This window comes from Malaclemys terrapin, chromosome 4 (assembly GCF_027887155.1).
Source record: "Malaclemys terrapin pileata isolate rMalTer1 chromosome 4, rMalTer1.hap1, whole genome shotgun sequence".
Taxonomy (NCBI): Eukaryota; Metazoa; Chordata; order Testudines; family Emydidae; genus Malaclemys; species Malaclemys terrapin.
Genome location: NC_071508.1, coordinates 140,386,931 through 140,408,372, shown reverse-complemented (window position 1 = coordinate 140,408,372; position 21,442 = coordinate 140,386,931). Strand labels below are relative to the sequence as shown.

At 38.8% G+C, this 21,442-nt stretch overlaps 1 protein-coding gene across 1 annotated transcript in view; it reads right to left on the bottom strand.

Annotated features, from left to right (window-relative positions):
• The window catches only part of C4H14orf39 (chromosome 4 C14orf39 homolog), a 49,726-nt gene that overhangs the window by 11,942 nt on the left and 16,342 nt on the right, over positions 1-21,442 (bottom strand). Inside the window, exons 3-12 of the mRNA XM_054026180.1 lie at positions 20,495-20,584; positions 17,457-17,644; positions 16,941-16,983; positions 14,921-15,041; positions 12,695-12,789; positions 8,840-8,979; positions 8,250-8,329; positions 4,844-4,929; positions 4,669-4,733; positions 2,801-2,871 (exon numbers count right to left, since the gene is read on the bottom strand). Of these exons, the coding sequence (XP_053882155.1) occupies positions 2,801-2,871; positions 4,669-4,733; positions 4,844-4,929; positions 8,250-8,329; positions 8,840-8,979; positions 12,695-12,789; positions 14,921-15,041; positions 16,941-16,983; positions 17,457-17,644; positions 20,495-20,584 (979 nt within the window). The remainder of the gene's footprint in view (positions 1-2,800; positions 2,872-4,668; positions 4,734-4,843; positions 4,930-8,249; positions 8,330-8,839; positions 8,980-12,694; positions 12,790-14,920; positions 15,042-16,940; positions 16,984-17,456; positions 17,645-20,494; positions 20,585-21,442) is intronic.

Below are 21,442 nucleotides of genomic sequence, written 5' to 3'. Positions count from 1 at the left end.
GAAAGCTGAAGTGCCCCAATTTTATAAAGCTCTATTTCATGTGTGTGTGAGAGAGATTTTACATATAGCAGAAAGCTGCCACAAACTCCCCATAGTTAAGGTACTATGTAGGGAGTCAGGGGATACAATATGGGCTAGAGGACAGAGCAATGGTCTGGGAATCAGGAGATCTAGATTAGCCACTGACCTGCTGTGTGACTTCAAACAAGTCACTTCACTTCCTTTGTGTATCTTGTGTATTTAAACTGCAAGCTCTTCAGGGCAGGGCCTGTCTCTTACTATGTGTTTGTATAGTGCCCAGCACAATGTACTCATCTCAGTTTGATGTGGTGCGTCCCTGTCCAGCTATCTCAAATAAAAGGGTTGTTGTCCCATTAGGATCCCCCACCAACTAGTAGCAGAAGTGGAGAAAGGGAGGAAAGTTTACCTGTACAGAGCAGGGAGAAGCAGGAAAGGGCTGGACCAGGCAGGGCATCTGCTGACTGGAAGAGTATATGGGGGTGGTATTTATACCCCATGCAGCTCTGGAAAAGCCCTCTTTTACCTGGATTAGGCTGGCAGCACCCACCCATAAAATCTGCCTAGGGACCATGTTTCCTCAGGACCTGCTGTGTGCTTATGCTACATACCCTTTTTTCCTGGAGGCGGGGAAGGAATTTTTCCCTCACCTCGTGATTGGAGGAGATGGAATGGGTTTTTTTTGCCTTCCCCACAGCAGTTCTGGGTCCCGGTGGGCTGGGGTTGAGGGGATAAGTTATAATGTCGCAACTTAGTAAGTAAAACTCATGGCAGAGGTCCAGGGCATATACTCATTATGGAAAGGATATGGTTATTGGACAAAAGGGACTGGAAGAGGATCTAAAGGGAATTCTCCCTTAAGAGATCTGAGTACGCTGGGTTCGGGGCTCCTATGTCTGGTACAGTGGAAAGATGACCCACCTCTTTTTAGCTCCTTTTTGCCTCAGACAAAGGGAGGGCGGTGGACCAGGTTGGGGATTATGTGCCAATGATTAAGAAAATAATGATGACCTGCACTGTACAATTTACTGTCAGGTACGCCCAGATGTTTTAAATGAATAAAGCTGCAACCTAATTAAACCACATACATTGCCTCCTGTCTTTCTTCTGGTATGGCTGGAAAATGGGGCCTGATCTCAGCTGGGGCTTTTAGCAATGAAAGAGGTGCTAGTGGGGGCTCAAGCAATTAGGTGCCAGGGCTCAAGCAAATAAGTGCTGGGGCTCAAGCAATTTTTTTTTACTCTCATAACCGATGTGGCAAGCCCAGAGGCACCAGGCTATGATCTGCCACACCTAGAGGTGCCAGGGCTCAGCCCTGGCAAGCTCTGGCACAAATTAAGCACTGGCCTCTAGGTGCCACTGTGATATGTCTGTACATAATGAAGTAGAAATGACAAAAATGTTTAATATTTTATAGGATAGCTTCAACCTGAGCTTCTGCCAGTGTAGATACAGGGGCCCCAAGATGGAAAATCTCTGGGAAGAGGTTGTGGTGGCTGAAAGTTGCCACAAGCACCACTCAGCCGGGGGACGATAGGAGTCAGTATAGCCCAAAACTTGGCCAGTGCTGGCTGAAGAAGGCGCATGTAGGCAGGATGATTGAGGTATGTGATGAATCAGCGCATCCTCTCAACATCTACCCTCTGTAGAAATTAAATGGCCTTCATGCAGCAAAAGAAACAAGGAAGCATAAGTGGAAGTATCACCATCTGTCCTTACACAAGGTAAATTTCCTGTATTGCGCAGAGAAATCAACTGTTGTATGGAAATATAATTTGTACCTCATTCTACCACCTTATTTGAACCAGGCTCTGTATACAATTAATTCCCAAACTATTAGTCCAATGGCAATCTGAATGTAGCACATCTCTACCATAATACAAATACTAATAATAAATCAAAATAGGTTCATACTGGGTAACACTCCAATTATTTAGTGACTTTAATTAATACCAAAATCCATGAACATGTACCAGAAAATTTCACAAGTTAATGTTGGCCCAAACACACTTTTTTTTTTTTTAAAGAAAAGTCCCTGGTTTCTTAATAAAAGTTCTTTATTCAGCCACCTGGAATTCATTGTGCAACAAAAAGCCCATAGATATCACATGCCTCCTGAAGAAAGGTTTGATAACAGAAAGGTTCAGAGCTCTTATAGAAATAAAATGGACAATTTTCACTACCAGCTGATATGGCTTTCAGTAAAAATTGCTTCCAGGAGGACTAATCTTTAATCATCCAAAACAAAAGAAGACATTAAAGCTTGCTTGCTACAGCAACAACTCCTCTGTCCAATCAGCCACAGAACAGAATCTCAGGGACACTCAAAAATTATAGTAACTATGTTTTCTCCTCTCTGATAAAACTATAGACGGAAGTCATTTTATTGAGGTCCTAGATTCACGAACAAGCTAATTGTGCCAAAAGAATGCATGGTATTTCATAGCAATCTGACCACTATCCAAAAATTTTCTTGCCCTGACAGAAAGCTCCACTTTTTACAAGTATCATTAGTATATTAACTAAAAAAAATTCACATCTTGGAAGATGTGTAGTGAACTTAAGCTATCTTTAGGGATGACTTGGATATTGGAGGAAAATAGAATTTTAACATTGGGAAAAAAAAGTCTTTAATATGCAGATAAATGATTATATTGAAGGCTGTAAAAACCAAGGACCAAATCCTGCTCTCCTTGTTCTTGCCAGTAGTCTCATTTCAGGCAGAGTAATCTCATTATTCTAAATAAAATAACTAGTTAAACAAGAAAAATGTTTAACTTACTTGAGATATATATGCAGAATCCTTTGACTTACTTGCTGCTCCCTTGTCTGCACATTCAGCATCTTTGTTTCCTATACAAAGAAGTTGGCATTGTTTGTATCACAAATAACAAACAGCATTTATTTTAAAAAGATAGTTCTTGTAGCTAAATGTTAAACCTAATATGGGGAAAGGGTACCTGAAAATGTCTACTAACTTTACATTACTATTCATAGACTCGCAGACTTTAAGGCCAGAAGGGACCACCATGATCTACATATTGCAGGCCACAGAACTTAACCCACCCACTCCTAGAATAGATCCCTAACCTCTGGTTGAGTTACTGAAGTCCTCAAATCATGATTTAAAGGCTATGTCTACTCTAGCACTTTTGTCAGTAAAACTTTTGTTGGTGAGAGGTGTGAAAAAAACACATCCCTGACCGACATAAGTTTCACCGACAAAAGCACCAGTGTGGACAGTGCTATGTTGGCGGGAGACGCTCTTCCATTGACATAGCTACTGCCACTCATTGGCAGTGGTTTAATCATACCAACAGGAGAGCTCTCTCCCATCGACATAGAGCAGCTACACAGGAGATCTTACAGCAGCACAGCTGCAGCAGTACACCTGTGCTGCTGTAAGATCTGTAGTGTAGACATAGCCAAAGACTTCAAGTTAGAGACTCCACCATTTACACTAGTTTGGGTAACATTTGTATTGAAGCTGCTGACTTTGTATATTCATCCTACTGATTCTGCAAAGCATTTGATAAGGACGGATCAAATCAATTCAAATTCCATGACAATGCTTTTCAAGTGTCCTGTAATCTTAATGGAATCCCACTTTGTGGCCATTTTCCAAGTAGTTTCCCATCATTCTGCCGCTTATTCCAATATTATGGAAGCACTGCTTAGGCTGCTATCATTATGCCAGGTTTGCTCTGTTCCTCCTGACTGATGCTACTGCTCTCTGAGAATGTTAGTAGCAGACACAAGAACAGAAGTAGACCAGCTGATGTGGAAGCAGTATGAACAGCACACCCATACAAGGAGTGACAGAGGAATCTCCAGGGAGAGGGAAAAAACGAGATGGGAAAGATAAAAGCTAGAGGGAAATGAGAAATGTTATCAGATTTTTTGTCCTACATTTCAGAACCTACAATGTGAGACTTGCAATGTCCCACATATTGTGGGCCCTGATCTCACATTGCAATACTGGGAGGTCTAGGTAGGATCTTCACATACACAAACTGCACTACAACTTCTGACAATGATTTAACCTGACAATACCATGGAAATCCAATTGAAACCAAAACTCAAAGACTTGTGATTTTAAAATTATTGGTTCTCTTCTCGTATTTCTGTTCTAATTTTGTACCTGTTCTGCATGTATCCCACAAATAAATTCGTATTCCCTTACAATTTACCAAGAAAACTACAGTTACTGTGCCTATTCTCCCAATTCTTCTTTGCCCTTCTATGTCTTTTATTCTCTTATTTTGTGTTGGTTTCCCTTCTTTTTATAAGTTATGTATCAGATCTTACTTAGACAATTAGTGACTCCTAAATCACTTAATTTCTTACAACCCTTTACTTTCCATTTTCTTACACCATTCTGGCCACTGTTTCAAACACTGGCTTCCATTTTTATACATCCAATTTGTGTCTACAATTTCTAGGTCACTTGGATGTCTCAGTACCTCACTGCATCTACAAACTTAAATTGCCTAAGTAACCAAAATTGCAGAAGCAAAAATGGAAGCCCAATTTATTACAGGATGAAAATTTGGCCTCTCATCTTTTTTTATGTCATATGTTTTATCCGGGTATAGAGGAGCTTGCGTTTTGATAGCACTTTCCATCCAAAAACCTCAAATAGCCCATTACCTATTACTGTAGCTTCATTTTCAAACCATTGCTTGCAAGTTGTTTGCTCCTGAGGAACTAGCAATCTAAGAAAACAGAAATAATGCTGCTGTTTGTCTGACTGTGGATTAGTTCCATGAAATCCATCTTCATCTATAATTTCAGCAATGAAAACTGGTTTACTAAAAAAAGTTACCTGAACTGCATTTGGTTTTGCAAGCTTGCTATGGATGGAACTTTGGCAATTTTGGGATTGTTAGTCCCTGCAGTCTCATTACATTTCTAAAATACAGGAAATATTTCAAACAAAGGCACTTACAAAATTGTTACTTCAGCAATGATATTTTGACTTTTCCTTAGGCTGTACAAATTCCGTCCTCTTAACCTCTATTTATAGGTCATAACATCCAAGTCTTGTTGTTTTTGCTGCTTTTCTTTGGATTACCTCCAGATGAGCATTTTTCTATAGGATGGATTCCCAAATGATGTCCTTTTGCCAATATGACCTCATCAATGATGTATAGAGGGGAATATTTCCTGGTACCTAAAGTAATACTATAATTTTCCTCTTAAAACCCCATTTGCGGTAGCATCATGTTCCATGCCCACATTTGATTTGTCTGTTAGCAAACCCAAATCATTCTTGGTAGTTATTCCTTCACAACCATGGAGAGAGTGGGGCCATAACCTGCCTCCATCTCTAAAGGCCGATATGTGCACACTCCTAAAGTGAGGTACAGTGAGTCTGCAGTTCCTGTGTGTTGGGGAGTTCCAGAAAGCAGAATACTAATACTGCCCACCAGAGTTCCCTCTGGGGTGGTCCTACATGCTGTGTGTAGCACATGTCTGTGCCTTAATGGCACAATGTGGCACTAAGAGCCTAATGAAATGCCTACGTAGCAGAAACACTGTACTTTATAAGGCGCTTAAAGGATTTTTTTTATTTGCAAAACACATACCAAAATGAACTGAGCACCAAATAGAGGACACTCATTAACTTATCTCACTTGTTTGGGATTTTAGAGAATACAGTTAACAGGCCAAATTCTAAGATCAGGTACTCCTGGGCAACACTTTTTAAACCAGTGAGGTTGTACAGGTGTAACAGATGGCAGAATATGGCTAAGTTTGTGCATTTCCTGTTTCTCTACATCTTTTGCCCTGTGAAGCATTATCCTGCAACTGATGTATGACTTTTACATATTCCGATCATTAAAATCTTTTCAGAAGTATTTCATAATTCTGGAATCAAGTGCTTTAGTGGATTCTAAGTGGTGTGGGGCCAAAATACACCTAATTTACTCATGGGTTAGATAGTCTTGTGGTTCAGCATATCTCTAGATTCACTATCTGAAATATTTTAGTTATGAGATATTTTCAAAACTGATGTACTAGACTCAAAGTGAACAGTGAGTCCAAAGTACACCCTGTATTAAGTACCAATATACTGTGTTTCTACTAAATAACTGTAAAAAGCAACAGAGGGTCCTGTGGCACCTTTGAGACTAACAGAAGTACTGGGAGCATAAGCTTTCGTGGGTAAGAACCTCACTTCTTCAGATGCAAGTAATGGAAATCTCCAGAGGCAGGTATATATCAGTGTGGAGATAACGAGGTTAGTTCAATCAGGGAGTAGCAGAGCACCTCACCTTCCCTGATTGAACTAACCTCGTTATCTCCACACTGATATATACCTGCCTCTGGAGATTTCCATTACTTGCATCTGAAGAAGTGAGGTTCTTACCCACGAAAGCTTATGCTCCCAATACTTCTGTTAGTCTCAAAGGTGCCACAGGACCCTCTGTTGCTTTTTACAGATTCAGACTAACACGGCTACCCCTCTGATACTAAATAACTGGACTTTTTCTCTGCTTAGCCCCCTTTGTTCTATTATGGTGTGTTAAATTAAGCCAAGACCTCTTAGACTTCAACCATGCAAAAACATTTACATTTGCTCAACTTTGTCAATAGGCCTATTTACATGCTTAATGTTAAGCCTCTGCATAAACAGGGCCTTAATTAGTATTGTATGTATTTGGAACTAACCTGTACCCTGGGAAAGAACTATTTTAACTATATCGTTCCAGTTATTCCAACAATTATCTTAATGTTTGGAGAAATGGGAATGGAACTTAACTCATTAAATACAGAAAATTGATGAAGAGAAAACTTATAGAACATAAAAAAAAATCTGTACTGATTTCGTAATGCTACAATAGTGTATATAGTCTTATTTCAGTGTAAACCTTTGCTGCCAGTGACAGAAAACAAAAACAATCATTATTCAGCTTTGCTGTTTTCACTCTTCTGTAAAGGCATATATGAAATCCAGAAATCAACACTATTATTGGAATAATACTTCGCATGGTCCTTGAAGGGATGACACAATGGGAAGTAGGTGGATCTGAGGGCTGAATTATAGACTGGCTTGAAAAAAAGAAGCCAATAGAAAGTCCCACTGCCCTATACGGACAGAGAATGATGGGGTTGATAAGAGGAAGAGGGAAAGGAGCCTTGTATACCCTTCTCTCTAGAGAGGGGAGGGAATATTCCTTTCTCCTAGAAGGAAGAATTACAGGTAAGAAAACTGCCACAAGCAGGAAGGAAAAGAAAGCCCCCATCACCTTTCTAGTGCTGAAAGCTACTCCTCTTTCACTCTTCTCAAAATGCAAAAATCCACCCTCACCACACACCTAGCTGCCCATAAGTCTACCTTTTCCTTTGACAATTGCTTCAATGTATTATCTGTTGCAATTATGTATTATTAATATTAAATTCTGCAGCAGCACTTTGACATTCAAGGGCAGCATAAAATAAGCAGCTTTCCAAATTGAAAGCCTGTATTCACAATTAAATACAAATATGAATGCTAGGTACATTTTATTGATTGCTATTTATTTTAATATTTAGTTCCATAAAAAATCAGTTACTGGATGTGCTTTAAGCTGTAGTACATTTCAATATACCACCAAAGCTGTTTTTCTGGGCATGGGAGGGAGAGACAAAATGTAAGTACAGGTTGTTCCAGTGTATGGAGAGGCTCTGTCTGTGTCTTTAAGATATAGGGCTCTGGTTTATTTTCCCTGTCTGATCTTCAAAACTGAGCTGTCAGCCACAGCGAGTCTAATGCGTCTAGGCGTCAGTTCTTTATTAAATTCTTTATTGGGGTAGCCAACTGATGATTGTTCAGTGATTCAAGAACATGCCCGTTTTAGGATGCCAAGAACTTGCTAAACATGCCCAAGTGAATCTCCTGATGTCATTTAAAAGACTTGGATACCATATACGAATGGGGGCATAGTTAGAGACCTGGATTTTGAAAAGAAGGCAATGGTAGAATGCCTAGTATGATCACCAATCTCATTTCATAATGGCCATCAGAGAGTAAAAGCATTCAGTCACTAGTGACTTGAGTTTGATTTGAAACAGCAACCTAAGGGGGAAAGATTCTCTATCCTATTACCAAATCCTGAGCCATCTACCTCCCTGTGTTATCTAGTTTTAAGATACAGTAGCACTGGAAATATTTTAAGTGCTTTTAATTTAAACAAATAAAACATCTTCTGTGGCATCATGGCCTTCTCAAGTGGAGAACTGCATACCTGTGTTTCACTGTTCACTTGGCTCAAGGAAATACTAGCAATACCTGAATGGTCCATGGAATTGTCTCTTTCTTCTTCACCTGCATTATTCAATAAACATTACTTAACATTGTTAGCAGTATTATATTTAAACAGTGTGCCCTAATTAAATTGAACTTGTGAATAAAACTAATCAACTTGGCATTTAATATGGATCTGAGAGAAATATATTGCACAGTATGAAAGTACCAGGTGATTTACTGTAAACTAATGTATGCAAAAACTAATGTTTGGAAAATTTCACCAATGCAAAATTTCAAATATTTCAATACAGTGTACTGGATTTACCTAAAATGAGTAAAATACTATCATGTCCTTTGTGGCAGAGAAGAGTCAGGTATCAGAGGTGGGGGAGATTTTCAAAGCACAAAGGGCAGTAAGGCATCCAACTCCCATTGAAAGTCCGAATTAAGTGCCATAGTAAAGACTGTTGATTAGATAAGTTACTATGGTTTCTATATTTTCATTACTTTTTGAACCAAATTCCACACACCCCTGCCCCCCACAAAAAAAAATAAAAGAAAGAATATCATTAGAAACACACACTGCACCTGTTTCTGTCCTTTGCGAAGACAGTCTAAAAGTCTGTACAGATTGGACTAATTTCTGAGGAATGCAAGGCAGATGTAATGGTTTATACTGTTGATGTTTCCCATTTAATAACTGTAGATTTCCAATCTCTTCAAACATCCTAAATTAAAAATGGAGTCAACAATTAAAAATGAAATTTAGTAAAACATGACTATTCTAAGTGGAGTTTTCAAAGGTGTTTTCTTCCCAAGATCCATACTTCAAGAAAGATCCAAACCCTTTTAGCCCAGAAATCCATCAAATTTTAAACTTTCCTTAAAGCTTGCAAAACAAGCATAAAGAGGTCTTGAAGATAGCAGAAGGTGAAAGTGGCAATGGGTTGATCATAACTAAAGGGACGCAGTCAATTTGAAAGTCTGTCATTATAAAAGAAAAAAAATAAAAGTACTTTCAGGTACCTGCTCTCAAGTCCCCTTTGCATTATTTTGTAATTTTGAAATCAAAATTTCCTAATTTAAAAAAAAGTTTCTCTTTCCCTGTTGCTGTCTGAAAGATCCACATAACACAGCAACACACACACAAAAGAGGAAAGGGCCTTGATCTATCAGTGCATTTAAGCACATGAAAGCAAGTGTTTACTTTAAGCAAGTGAATAATTCCAGTGAAGTCAATGGGACTACTCACAGGCTTAAAGTTATGCATATGCTTATTGCTTTGCTCGATTGAGGCATAATGAACTAAACAGATGACCATACATCAAGTAATGTCTAATGCACAAAATAAACAAACTGGAGAAAAAGAGAAGAATCTTTCGGTTATAGTAATCATAGGTATTACTTCTAGCAATAGGGGATACTAAATCTTCCAAAAGAAGTGTGATATTAAAGCTGATGGTGTCATTTTAAGATGTCAAGGAAATCAATGCATGGCAAGTGCTGAAAAGCAACCAGGGATAAAGTTGGAGATAAACTGAGAGCATTTGCTAGGACTACTTAGTTGCATTTTGTTCAGGACTAGCTGTTTGGTGACACCTGTTGAGGCCTTCATTCTGCACTGAATTGGACAAGGCTGTGATATAATGGCAGTTCTGAGCAAAAACTACCTGATACTACAGACCAGATTTTTAAAGTAATTTAGATATCTAAAGATGCAATTGGGTGCCTAGTGGGATATTCAAAAGCCAGTGGGAGGTAGGCATCCAGGTGCTTTTGAAATCTTTAGGTGCCTAAATACCTTTAACAATCCGGCCCTATGGTAATAAAGTATTTTTACATTATTTATCATTCCAGGAAAATACATCTTTCCATCAGAGCTACCGAAACAAGACTTCAGTCACATGTCATAATTTCTTAAGATGACAAAGATAAATATTTAAGTGAAGTCTTAGGAATAAAGACCTTCAGATCAGCTTGGAGTTAAACTTAACACATATACAAGGTGGTTATATATTTCCCCCCCTTAAAAATGCTATTGAAAAAATCCATAGGAATCATATGGTCTTTCCTTCTCTCTGACTTAATTGATAATCATTAAAAGAAAAATCAAACTACAGACTGAAGCTCAAAATGTTCAAAATTGCAGCACGAACAAAAAAGATAATTTGTCTTCAGTATCTACTTCAGCTGTATTGTTATTAGTCATCTGAGTAGATAAGAAATCTTTATCTTGATCATAATTGCAAAACAGATAATTCTTTTGGCTTTTTGCCAAGGTGCACTTCAAACGGCAAAAGTAGAGGCTCTAAAGTCAAAATAAAAATCTTGTGTCCACAGCAGTAATTTCTTTATCCTAGCTTGATGAAGCTGTGAGATATCGGTGAACATGACCTTGTCTTCACTACAATATTTATTGTTAGAACACAACCTTGAAGAACCTCATTAACACAATGCTCACGGTGACTTTGCAGTCATCATAGACAAAGACAAGTAGTGCTGAGTATTTTTAACCATGACTAACTGACATGATGCTGAACATGACTTGTCCTTACCTACAGCGCCTGTGCTTTCATAGTTGGCACTGACTCTTCAAGGTCATGTTCTAAATTTCGTAATACAGACAAGCCCCTTATGAATATTTTTATTCTCTAACATATTATGAACTTTTTCCATTAGTAAATAAAATCTAATCAGTCATGATCTAGAGAGGATGAAAGAATTACAATCACAGTCCAGGGAATAGGCTTTCCAGACAGCTTTGGCAAAAATCTTTTATTTGGGAAACAAATATTTTAGATACTCAAAGGGAGAATTAAAATCTCTAGTTAAACTGAGAAACAATTGTGCACTTTGTCTCTCAAACACTTTTGGAAAACCTAGAGCATGAACATTACATATGTCAGTGTAATTTTTTAAGACTTCAACCTTTCTGAGCAATAGCACATTATCTATAACTGATAAACGGAGGGTGGGATTTTTCAAAAGAGACTGAGTCACTTGGGAGCACAAGTCCCTTTGAAAAAATCAAAGGAATCTGTGCTCCTAACTTACTTAGGCCCAGGTCCTCAAAGGTATTTAGATACCTAATTCATACTTGAATGAATGAGAGAAATACTTTGGAGGATCTGGATCTTAAGTTTTTTTGGAAATCCCACCTGAAGAGTTTCAGTTTGTTCTTATTTAGTCTTGACTACTGTTAGCCTTTTTTGCTTCTCTTTATTTCTGAAGTCTTACCAACAAAAGAGGGAAAAAAGGAGACAGGGATGCATGCTAACATATTCATGCAGATGTAACTGATATACATGTCCAAATCATCAGAAATCAAACATTTGAACACATCCTAAATCTGTGAGAGGACACAAACAGAGACTTCAACGAGTGGGAATTTCTGGAAGAGATTTAAAGGATAGTAAAATGATAAATGCTTCCATTTTTAGCCTAATAAACACTAATTTAAAAGCTTTAAAAATATATCATGTTCATTTTACAAGGAGATCATAATGCAAGACAATTTAGTGCACAACGATCAGGCCAAGTCCTTAAGACATAGTTGGAGTTTAAAATAAGAGTTTTGCAATTTTGTATATGGTGTTAAGTCCCCATTTTAGTACTCACCAAAGGTCCAATATAAACTCAGGCTGGCCCTGACAATGATTTTCAGTCAGTTTAAACCAGCTGAAATTAAACTAAGACTCAGTTGTAAATGACCACTGACTAATTTACTAAGCCATTAATCCTGTCTATACAGCTTTCAATCATGCATGTTTTTAAGAATTAAATTAGGGTTTAGATTTCTTAAGTGGCTCAAAAAATGAACTGATCACAGATGACATTTGGAAGTCTATAAAACCCATATTGTTAGTTATGCACCAAATATTTACAACTCTTTTTGTGTAGTAAAGATGACGTGGCTCTTACTTCTGATTTCATAATAACTGCAGCAATATTCAACAGCTGCAAGATGTATACATAAATCTAAGCAGTGGTGGTGTGAATCAAAGACCAACACTTAACAGATTTGAATTAGATATCTTCAGACAGATTCAGCTTTTTAAAATCAAGTTTTCCGCAGCTTTTACTAAAATAATTAAATCCATTTGTGTTGGGATGAGAAGTGCAGCAGTCATAGCCACAACCAAGGGTGTAGTTTGGGGGGCAGGAGGTGTGTTGTCCCCCCAAACTGCAAGCCTCGGGCAGGCACAGAATTTGCCCCTCCGCGCCACTCATGGCCCTGTTTGCCTGACAGGAGCTGCCCCCCAAATATAGAAGTCAAACTACACCAATGGGCTGGTGAAGCCACTGTGGAGAAGTTGAGCGCGTTCTTTGTACCGGACTGAGGGAAAATTCTAGTGCCCCAGAGATGCCAGACTTTATACACAGTTCCAGGCTTTGCCCCATCACACTTATCCGCAGACTGTAGAACTGAGTTTAAAAGTTTACCTTTCTTTAAACGCCTTCCTTTTCTCTAAATTTTTTTTACTTTTTCCTTCAATAATTTTAGAATGATTTTGATCTTCTGTACTCCTTTCAAAGTGCTTAAAAAGTAATGAATAAAATAAATGTCAAAAGTCGAAAAATATTAACAGCCTGCCACAGATGTCTGCTGATGTTGCTAAATCCATTCATAGATAGGAGCTCTTTAGATGGTCTCTTTAATTATTATAACATTACTGTCCCTAAGCCATTTTATTAAGTGTTTATCCAGAGCCTGGCACAGTGGGACCTTCTCTGATTGGAATCCTTAGGCACTACAGTAATACAAATAAATAAATAAATAATACTCAGGTAGGGACTGACTCTGTTCCCACTGCAGTTTTGACTTAAGTTTTGCCATTGACTTTAATGGAATCAGGACTGTCCCTTAGTTTATAGAACTGCAATGCAGCTTCTTGATCATTTTTATGCCTCTGATATAATGAAGTATGTTTCAATGATGGATCAATTTAGGCTATTGTTCCCCTTCTAAATCCTTTATCTATCTGCAGCAAACCAGCAAGTAGCAAATTAATAGTAATATATCAAAATAAGAGCAAATAATAAAGAATTGGACTAATATATACAGGAAGCATGAAACCAATATCAGATGAAACAAAAATATCTGTCCTAATGCTAAATCTTCACATGAGAGAATAATCCTTCTTCCCATATCTTCCACGTTTACAAAGAGATGTGTGTGTTTTAGATAATCCGATCCTTTTATGTGATTTCCAATTCTCACACCTTCTCTCTCTCTAGGTCTTCTCTAAGGCAAAATGTAAGTTCACTGTAGCAATATTTCAAGACTTCCAGATCTCCACTTCTTCTAAAAGCTCACCAAGCTAGAAGCCCAACCTAGAGTGGATGTAGTCAACGTCCAAATACCTCTCTCCAACAATTTTTTGTAGACACCTGCTGGTTCACATTCTAGAAAGTGACCTAAAGTATCACAGAAATTCAGCCTTGGGATGTTATGTAAGTCCCTAAAAATCATTTTAACAGTGTCCTAGGGCTCTTTATAGTGGGACTATAAGAGTATGAATTAAAAATTCATTAACATTTAATTCTTGTTTGGTTAACGTGCATAAATGTATTACAATAATTCCAACACGGTATCAACTACATAATGCTATACTCAGGTTGGAGACTAATTCCCCAGCTTCTAAAGTTGTGGGAGTCTTCAGGAAGAACTCAGGATAAATTGTTCAGGAAGACATCACCAAGAGGTCCTGGATTGGAGAAAATTTCCCAAGCATTTAAGGAATTCCAAATTCCCATACAGTATATATCTTATTATGCTAAAAGTATTCTGGATGAAACGCTACTGACAGTGAGCTAACCTGGATATTATGGGCCATACTGTGTCTTACTGCCACTGCCCTCTCTGGGTGCAGAGGGGCCACAGGGCAACAGAAGGAATTTTGGTTAAGTTAGCCAAAATGCCTCCTGGGCACTGCATGCTGGGGTAACAGCTTCAGCATCCACTGACAGGTATACAGTGTGCCTTCCTCCACACCAAGCCAGCTCAGTTGGGCAGTGTGTTAGGAGTGTGGGGTCATGGCTCTGTCCTTACACACACCTTGTTAGGAAGGTGGTCCTAGCTGTGAGCAGTGCTTCTGCTACCCAACAGGACTATGTTTAGCTCTGGTGCAAAGGCACAAGCTGTGGAGATGAGGATCATCTGAGACAGAATTATCTAGCATTACATCTATTCAAAAGAGAACAGGAATGTATGCCATTCTGACAATGAACTCCATATTTAGGTACAATACATTAATATTCACAAGGTTAACTTGCAACATCTTAAATGCCAGCAGGAACTGGGAGCGCTGTGGCGCATTTAGGGATGGCACTGATAGGTTTAGCCTTCTTGAGCTGGAAGGGAGGTCACTATGACACTGTGCCTTGAGGGAATGATGGTGTAAGCTGAGATCAATATAAGGCAATCCTCAAGAGTCCATAAATTCATGGAGTCACATTTCCCCCTTTCCTAAATAGAACACTTACAATGCAACAGAAACAATACAGTAATTACTAATTCTGGAGTCATCCTGTATGCCTGTGTGCTACGAAACACAATATAATGTTATCACTATAGAAAGACACAGTGACATATTAGTGTATATCCATGCATATACAAATGTAAAATACAATTGTATATAATTAAATTATATATTAAAACACTGTTACCTGTTTGAAATAATTAATTTTCATTTCTACTTCATTTGCTTCTTTCTCTAGTTCAAAAGATTTCTGGGTAAAAACTGCAGCATGCTTGAGGACGTCTTGTGTTTTTTGCCTCAGATAAGCACTTTTATGTTAAAGAATCAGTGAGTATAGTATGTATGACATACAGTCATGTCAAAGAATACAGATATTAAACTATTAAATCTGTATGTATATTATACTGAAAAAGTTTCTATCTACACAGTTGATGAATTACACCTATATGATCCCTATAAGGGGCAAAACTCCCATTGGGTCATATGCTGAAGTCCTATACTCAGGGCCTGAATGTCCCCTGCACTGTTAAAATCTGCTGTAGGGAGATTTGGGGGAGGAAATCTTAGTGAGGATTTATTTTTGGAGATTTTCCTACATTGTCTGTCAGGGGAATGGAGTGTGCCCCCTCACAAAAAGCGTGCAAGGGCCACGCACAAGCCTGCAGAATCAAGGAGACCAGGGTCATCTATGTGCAGGCTATGTGCCTCCACATTAGTGTTGAATCCATTGGAGCTACACTAACAGGGACTCCCTGCTGGTCACAGTAAGGGATTGTGCACTAGAAGTACTCTAGGACTGTATTCCCTTTTCCAGATAAGGTCCATGGAGTCCCAGCTCACCCAATCACACCCTTATCCCCTCAGTGCAGACATTGGATATTCAGAAAGAGTTCTGCCACACCCAGGTGGTGGTCGGGGTGCTGAAGAGTTGACTGATCTCCCATAATGTGCAGAAATGGGGAGATTCATGAAAGGGCAACCCCTCTGAGGTAAGGATCTGGCCCAGAGTTTTTACTCAGCCCTTAAGCAAACTCTCTTTAAAGCCAATGGGAGTTTTGAATGAGTAAGTTCTGAGAGCCAGATGTTACCTTAATTGTGTGCATGTAACTGCCATTGTAACTAAAAGGGGGTGCGAACGGGTAAGAAATGGCAATATTTGACCAATAAGTGGGAAGAGGGGTCCAGCCAGCTACACAGCACTGTTTCCTACATGTGTGCGCACACACACCTATGTCCCGGAGCCCTTTCGGGTTCCAGATCCACACTGGAGAGACAGTGAGGTTCAGCGGAACCCTTGTGGATTGGAGAAAAGCATTTCCTTCCCCAAGCTGCTCTGGAGGTTACCTTGTTGTGCAGCTACAATGTAGTTATGCAGCTGGGAGGCGGCGGGGTTGCTTCAGGAGGCCTTGGAGCCAGTGCAGAGGCACATGCTATATGTGCAGATAGCCTAGGCAGACTCTTGAGTCAAGGTTTGGAGACTAAATCTTCTTATTCTTCCATGGTGTAGCCAAACCCCACCCTTCTCTAATGGAACATTTTGATAGAAACTTCATGAAAGGAACCTCAGTTTTCTTCCTCCAGGGCCCCACTCATGGACGGTATTATTTGGCCCTCAATTTTCCCTCGGGCAAAACTCCTGCAGAAATAACGTCTAAGCGTAAAGTTGTAATTTAATGACAATAATTTCTTGTGGCTATTATCACATTTGCTCGCTGCCGAGCTGCAGAGGACAAGAGGCGCAGAAGGAAGGCGAGACTGGCTTCCAGTCGTGATCAACAGCCTCCCGCTGAGCCTGAAAACATCTGCCCTCCTTGTAATAGAACTTGTGGTTCAAGGATTGGCCTTATTAGCCAAGGCCGCCCGGGGGGGGGAGGAGAAGGGGGAGAGGCAAGTGGGCAAGTGGGGCAATTTGCCCCAGGCCCCGGCCCCACAGGGGCCCCCATGAGAATATAGTATTCTATAGTATTGCAACTTTTTTTTATGGAAGGGGCCCGCGAAATTGCTTTGCCCCAGGCCCCCTGAATCTTCTGGGTGGCCCTGTTATTAGCCACCTGAGGACCCATAACTCCCATGGAAAATGATCAAACTCGGTAACGAGTGATCGCCCATCATCATCACTACATTCAAGGCTACAAAGATAGTGAAAAAGCCAAACATAAACTTTCCTACCCACCAGCCAGTAAATATTGAGAATGTGTCATGGATACATCTGTAACGCCCAATCAGAAAGTGACCTGAAAGGAGCAGGCTCTGAAAAAATAAAGTTGCATTTTAGATTGTTCATTCACTAATGTCATATTTTTCGCAAAGACAATTAATATATAATATTAATCGGTTGGGGAAGCACTCTGCGTTTGTGTTAAAGTGCTGTACAGAAAGAGCAATATAATACAGACACATAGATCAACAACAATACTAGGAACAACATAAAATAAATGTTTGAAAATGAACTTCAAAATAGTAAAAGAAGCCTCTGGTACAATGGAATACTCTGAGGACCTGTTACCACAAGCCAAAGGACATGTGACTCTGAGTGATGAGCACTCAGAAAGCCCTGTGTTGAAATCCAGGTTTTGCCACTGACTCCATTTGTATAATGGAGAAAATAATTCTTACCTATGAAGGAGATTAATTAGTTAATGTTTGTACAATGCTTTGAATTTGCAATGGACTATAAATTATTATTATTTAACTGGACCCTATTAATATGGTAATACCGGTACCTAAAATATCCAAAAGGTTAGCTTCCTTCCATTTAAATTGTTCAGAATGTTCCAGAACTCTATTCCGGATTTCTTCAATCTCTTTTTTTTTCATATAATATTCCTGAGCAAGAGCATTTTCTGAATATTTTGCTTTGTGTTGTTTCAAAATCTCTTTATACTGGTTCATGTGATCCTGATACATTTTCCTGTTAAAACAACAAAGTGGAATAATGTTTTGATTCAGAATATTTCTTGCATTAATGTATTGTAAGTCATTTAACTTGAGAAAGAAGTTAATTATGTAAAAAAAATCAACTCAGTTAGATCTGTTACTCTGTTGACAAAGGTCAGGGTATGATGAATACAACCTTATTTGGCTGTAATTATTCCCTTTCATCGAATACTATGCAGTACAAAACAGAGTACACAGTTGTGAAATGAAAACAATCGTTTCTCATTGTTCTGAAAGTGATGCAGAATATACATGTCCAAAGACAGCTTTGCAGCATTCAGATGGTTTCATTTGTATATGGCTTAACATAAAACATACAGCAGGCCAAATTCTCTGCTGGCATAAATTGACACAGTTCTACTGATTTCAATGGAGCTGAACCAATTTATGGCCCAGCTTCCTTAAGTGCTTCTCAGCTTTCGATGTTAACAAACAGGGGCCTAATTCATAACTGGTTTAAGGGCTTTCTCTTAGGAGGTACTGAGCACTCTGTAAGCACACAAATTAGTCCCATTAAATGAAACTATTCACATTCCTTAAATATTTTGCTGGATAAGGCCAGAACACTCACCAGCTGGCAGGACTGACCCCGAAATCAATTTTATGCTGGTATAAGTCCAGTGAAATCATCTGAGTACACATCCCCAAAATTAAAAAAATACGTAGCATCAGTAAAAAAGGCCACATTAAAAAAAATATTTTATTCTCTAATTTAAACCAACAATGTTCGGGAATGCTTTTGTAGGCATTACTACAAACAAAAAACAAAGACAATATAAAAGCAATTCAGCACAAAAAGGGCTGAAGTGATCAATATCATCTTTGGAAACCACAGGAAAGAAAAGGAGCGATGCATAGAAAGGTAATCATCCTGTGTTAAATCAATAAAGGTAAACCATGTTGCAAATACAACATGGAGTCCTTGTGACACTTTAGAGACTAACAAATTTATTTGGGCATAAGCCTTCGTGTTCTAAAACCCACTTCATCAGATGCATGGAGTGGAAAATACAGAGGCAGGTATAAATACACAGCACATGAAAAGATGGGAGTTGCCATACCAAGTGGGGGGGGTCAGTGCTAACGAGCCAATTCAATTAAGGTGGAAGTGGGCTATTCTCAACAGTTGACAAGAAGGGGTGAATACCAAGGGAGGAAAAATCACTTTTGTAGTGCTAATGAGGCCAATGTAATCAAGGTGGCCCATTTCAAACAGTTGACAAGAAGGTGTGAGTATCAGCAGGGGGAAATTAGTTTTTGTAGTGACCCATCCACTCCCAGTCTTTATTCAGGCCTACTTTGATGGTGACCGGTTTGCAAATTAATTCCAGTTCTGCAGTTTCTCATTGGAATCTGTTTTTGAAGTTTTTTTGTTGAAGAATTGCCACTTTTAAGTCTGGTATTGACTGTCCAGGGAGACTGAAGTGTTCTCCTACTGGTTTTTGAATGTTATAATTCTTGATGTCTGATTTGTGTCCATTTATTCTTTTGCGTAGAGACTGTCCAGTTTGGCCAATGTACATGGCAGAGGGGCACTGCTGGCACATGATGGCATATATCACATTGGTAGATGTGCAGGTGAACAAGACCCTAATGGTGTGGCTGATGTGGTTAGGTCCTATGATGGGTGTCCCTTGAATAGATATGCGGACAGAGTTGGCAACAGGGTCTGTTGCAGGGATTGGTTCCTGGGTTAGTGTTTTAATTGTGAGGTGTGTAGTCACCAGCAACTTCCACCTTAATTGAATTGTCTCGTTAGCACTGAACCCCCACTTGGTAAGGCAACTCCCATCTTTTCATGTGCTGTGTATTTATACCTGCCTCTGTATTTTCTGAATGCTTTTTAAAAAGACTACTTCACTACAGTAGAACCTCAGGGTTATGAACAACAGGGTTATGAACTGACCACTCAACCATACACCTCATTTGGAACCAGAACTATGCAATCAGGCAGCAGAGACCAAAAAAAAAAGATAGCAAATGCTGTCCATTACAGTACTGTTAAACGTACACTACTAAAAATAAAGGTAAAAAACTGTTTCTGTGCTTTCATTTAAATTAAGATGATTAAAAGCAGCTTTTTTCTTCTGCATAGTAAAGTTTCAAATCTGTATTAAGTCAATGTTCAATTGTAAACTTTTGAAAGAACAGTCATAATGTTTTGTTCAAAGAATTACAAACATTTCAGTGTTATGAACAACCTCCATTCCTGAGGTGTTTGTAACTCTGAGATTCTACTGTATTATCCTAAAACAATTGATACTGCAGTGTACTTAGAAATATGTCATAGCGATGACAGATAAGTCATGGCAGGCATCAGGCTAATACTATTTAAATGGTTTTTCATTAGTACTCACTGGTTTTTACGACATATGGCTGCCAAACCTGAAATGTTACTGGTCTCTGTTTCAAGGAGGAATTTTTTCCCTAAATTGTATACAGTAGAGCGAGGGTTTGAAAAATTCCAATATGTACTTGGGAAGTAGTTAGGATTTGGAGTCATTTCTAATGAAGGGCCACATTTGACCCTTAATTTTTGTGTATTTACATCAACTGGAGTGCTGTACAAGCGTAAGGATAAAATATGTCTCAATATTAGTATAAGCCTGAACATTCTGAATATGCATGAACTCATATATCTCTAATGAATATTCTTTCAATTATGAAGACATTTGTTATTTTCCTGAAAATTAAAAGTATCGATTAAAAAATGATAGCTCCCTGCAATGTAGTTTGCAGATTTCTACACTTAGCAGCTAGAGTGCTTATTATCATTGCTTGAAAGTATTCTTAACATAAAATAATCTCAAATTCTCATACTTACTTGTCATTTTCGGTAGTTTCTTGGCAGTTTTTGAGTTGGTTATTCAAATATTCTTCATGCTTGCTAAGAACTACATATGTTGGTTTCCAGCTATGGCACAAGTTAAAAAGTGTATTAATGATTTATTTATTAATTAAAAGTTATTTCCGAATTAAACACATCAAGAAGATTAATAAAATCAATCAGTTTCACTGGGGCCAATTCATACAAATTATTCATCTTATTATTTGAAAATCAAGCGAGGATTTTTTCTGTAGAAAAAAGTTTTCATAGACAGAAATTTGTTTTCCCAAAGCTTTTACAGCTGTGAGTCCAAAAGCATATATGGCTTAGAAAACCTGCCAATTATTACTGTTTGATGAGTCTCACTTTTTAAAGAAAACATAGGGCTACATTCACAAAGAGGACGTAGGCATTGCAGTGCTAACTCCTAAAAGCCTGCTACCCAATGGAATTCACAGCTCTGAGTTAGGCATCCAGGCTTCCCATACAACGCATGGGGAAAGTTAGACACCTAAGAAAGGGATTCGCAGAAGCCACCAAGCTGAGTACAGAGTCACTCCTGCCTAGGAGTGAAATGCAGAGGAAAAAGCCAGGGCTTAGGGCCCAGATCTACAGAGCCCATTGATCTAGGCCTTACATGACTGACAGGCCAGAGGGAGGCACCTATCTCTGCTCAGGATTCTCAGCCATGAACCCTCTCCTGGAGTTAGGGCTGACCTGGCTTAGGTGGAGGGAGGATGAAGAGATAGACTACCCCTATTTTAACCAAATAGCCCAGTGGTTAGTGCACTACCCTGTGATGTGGATAAATCAGGTTCAAGTCTCTGCTCCAATGACTATTTAATTACATACATAAAGTTGAACAGCTTCAACAGAAGAGATTGAGAGATCTCCACACCAGAATAGCCAAGAGCATGTGGTTCGGGCAACCACCTAGGATGTAGA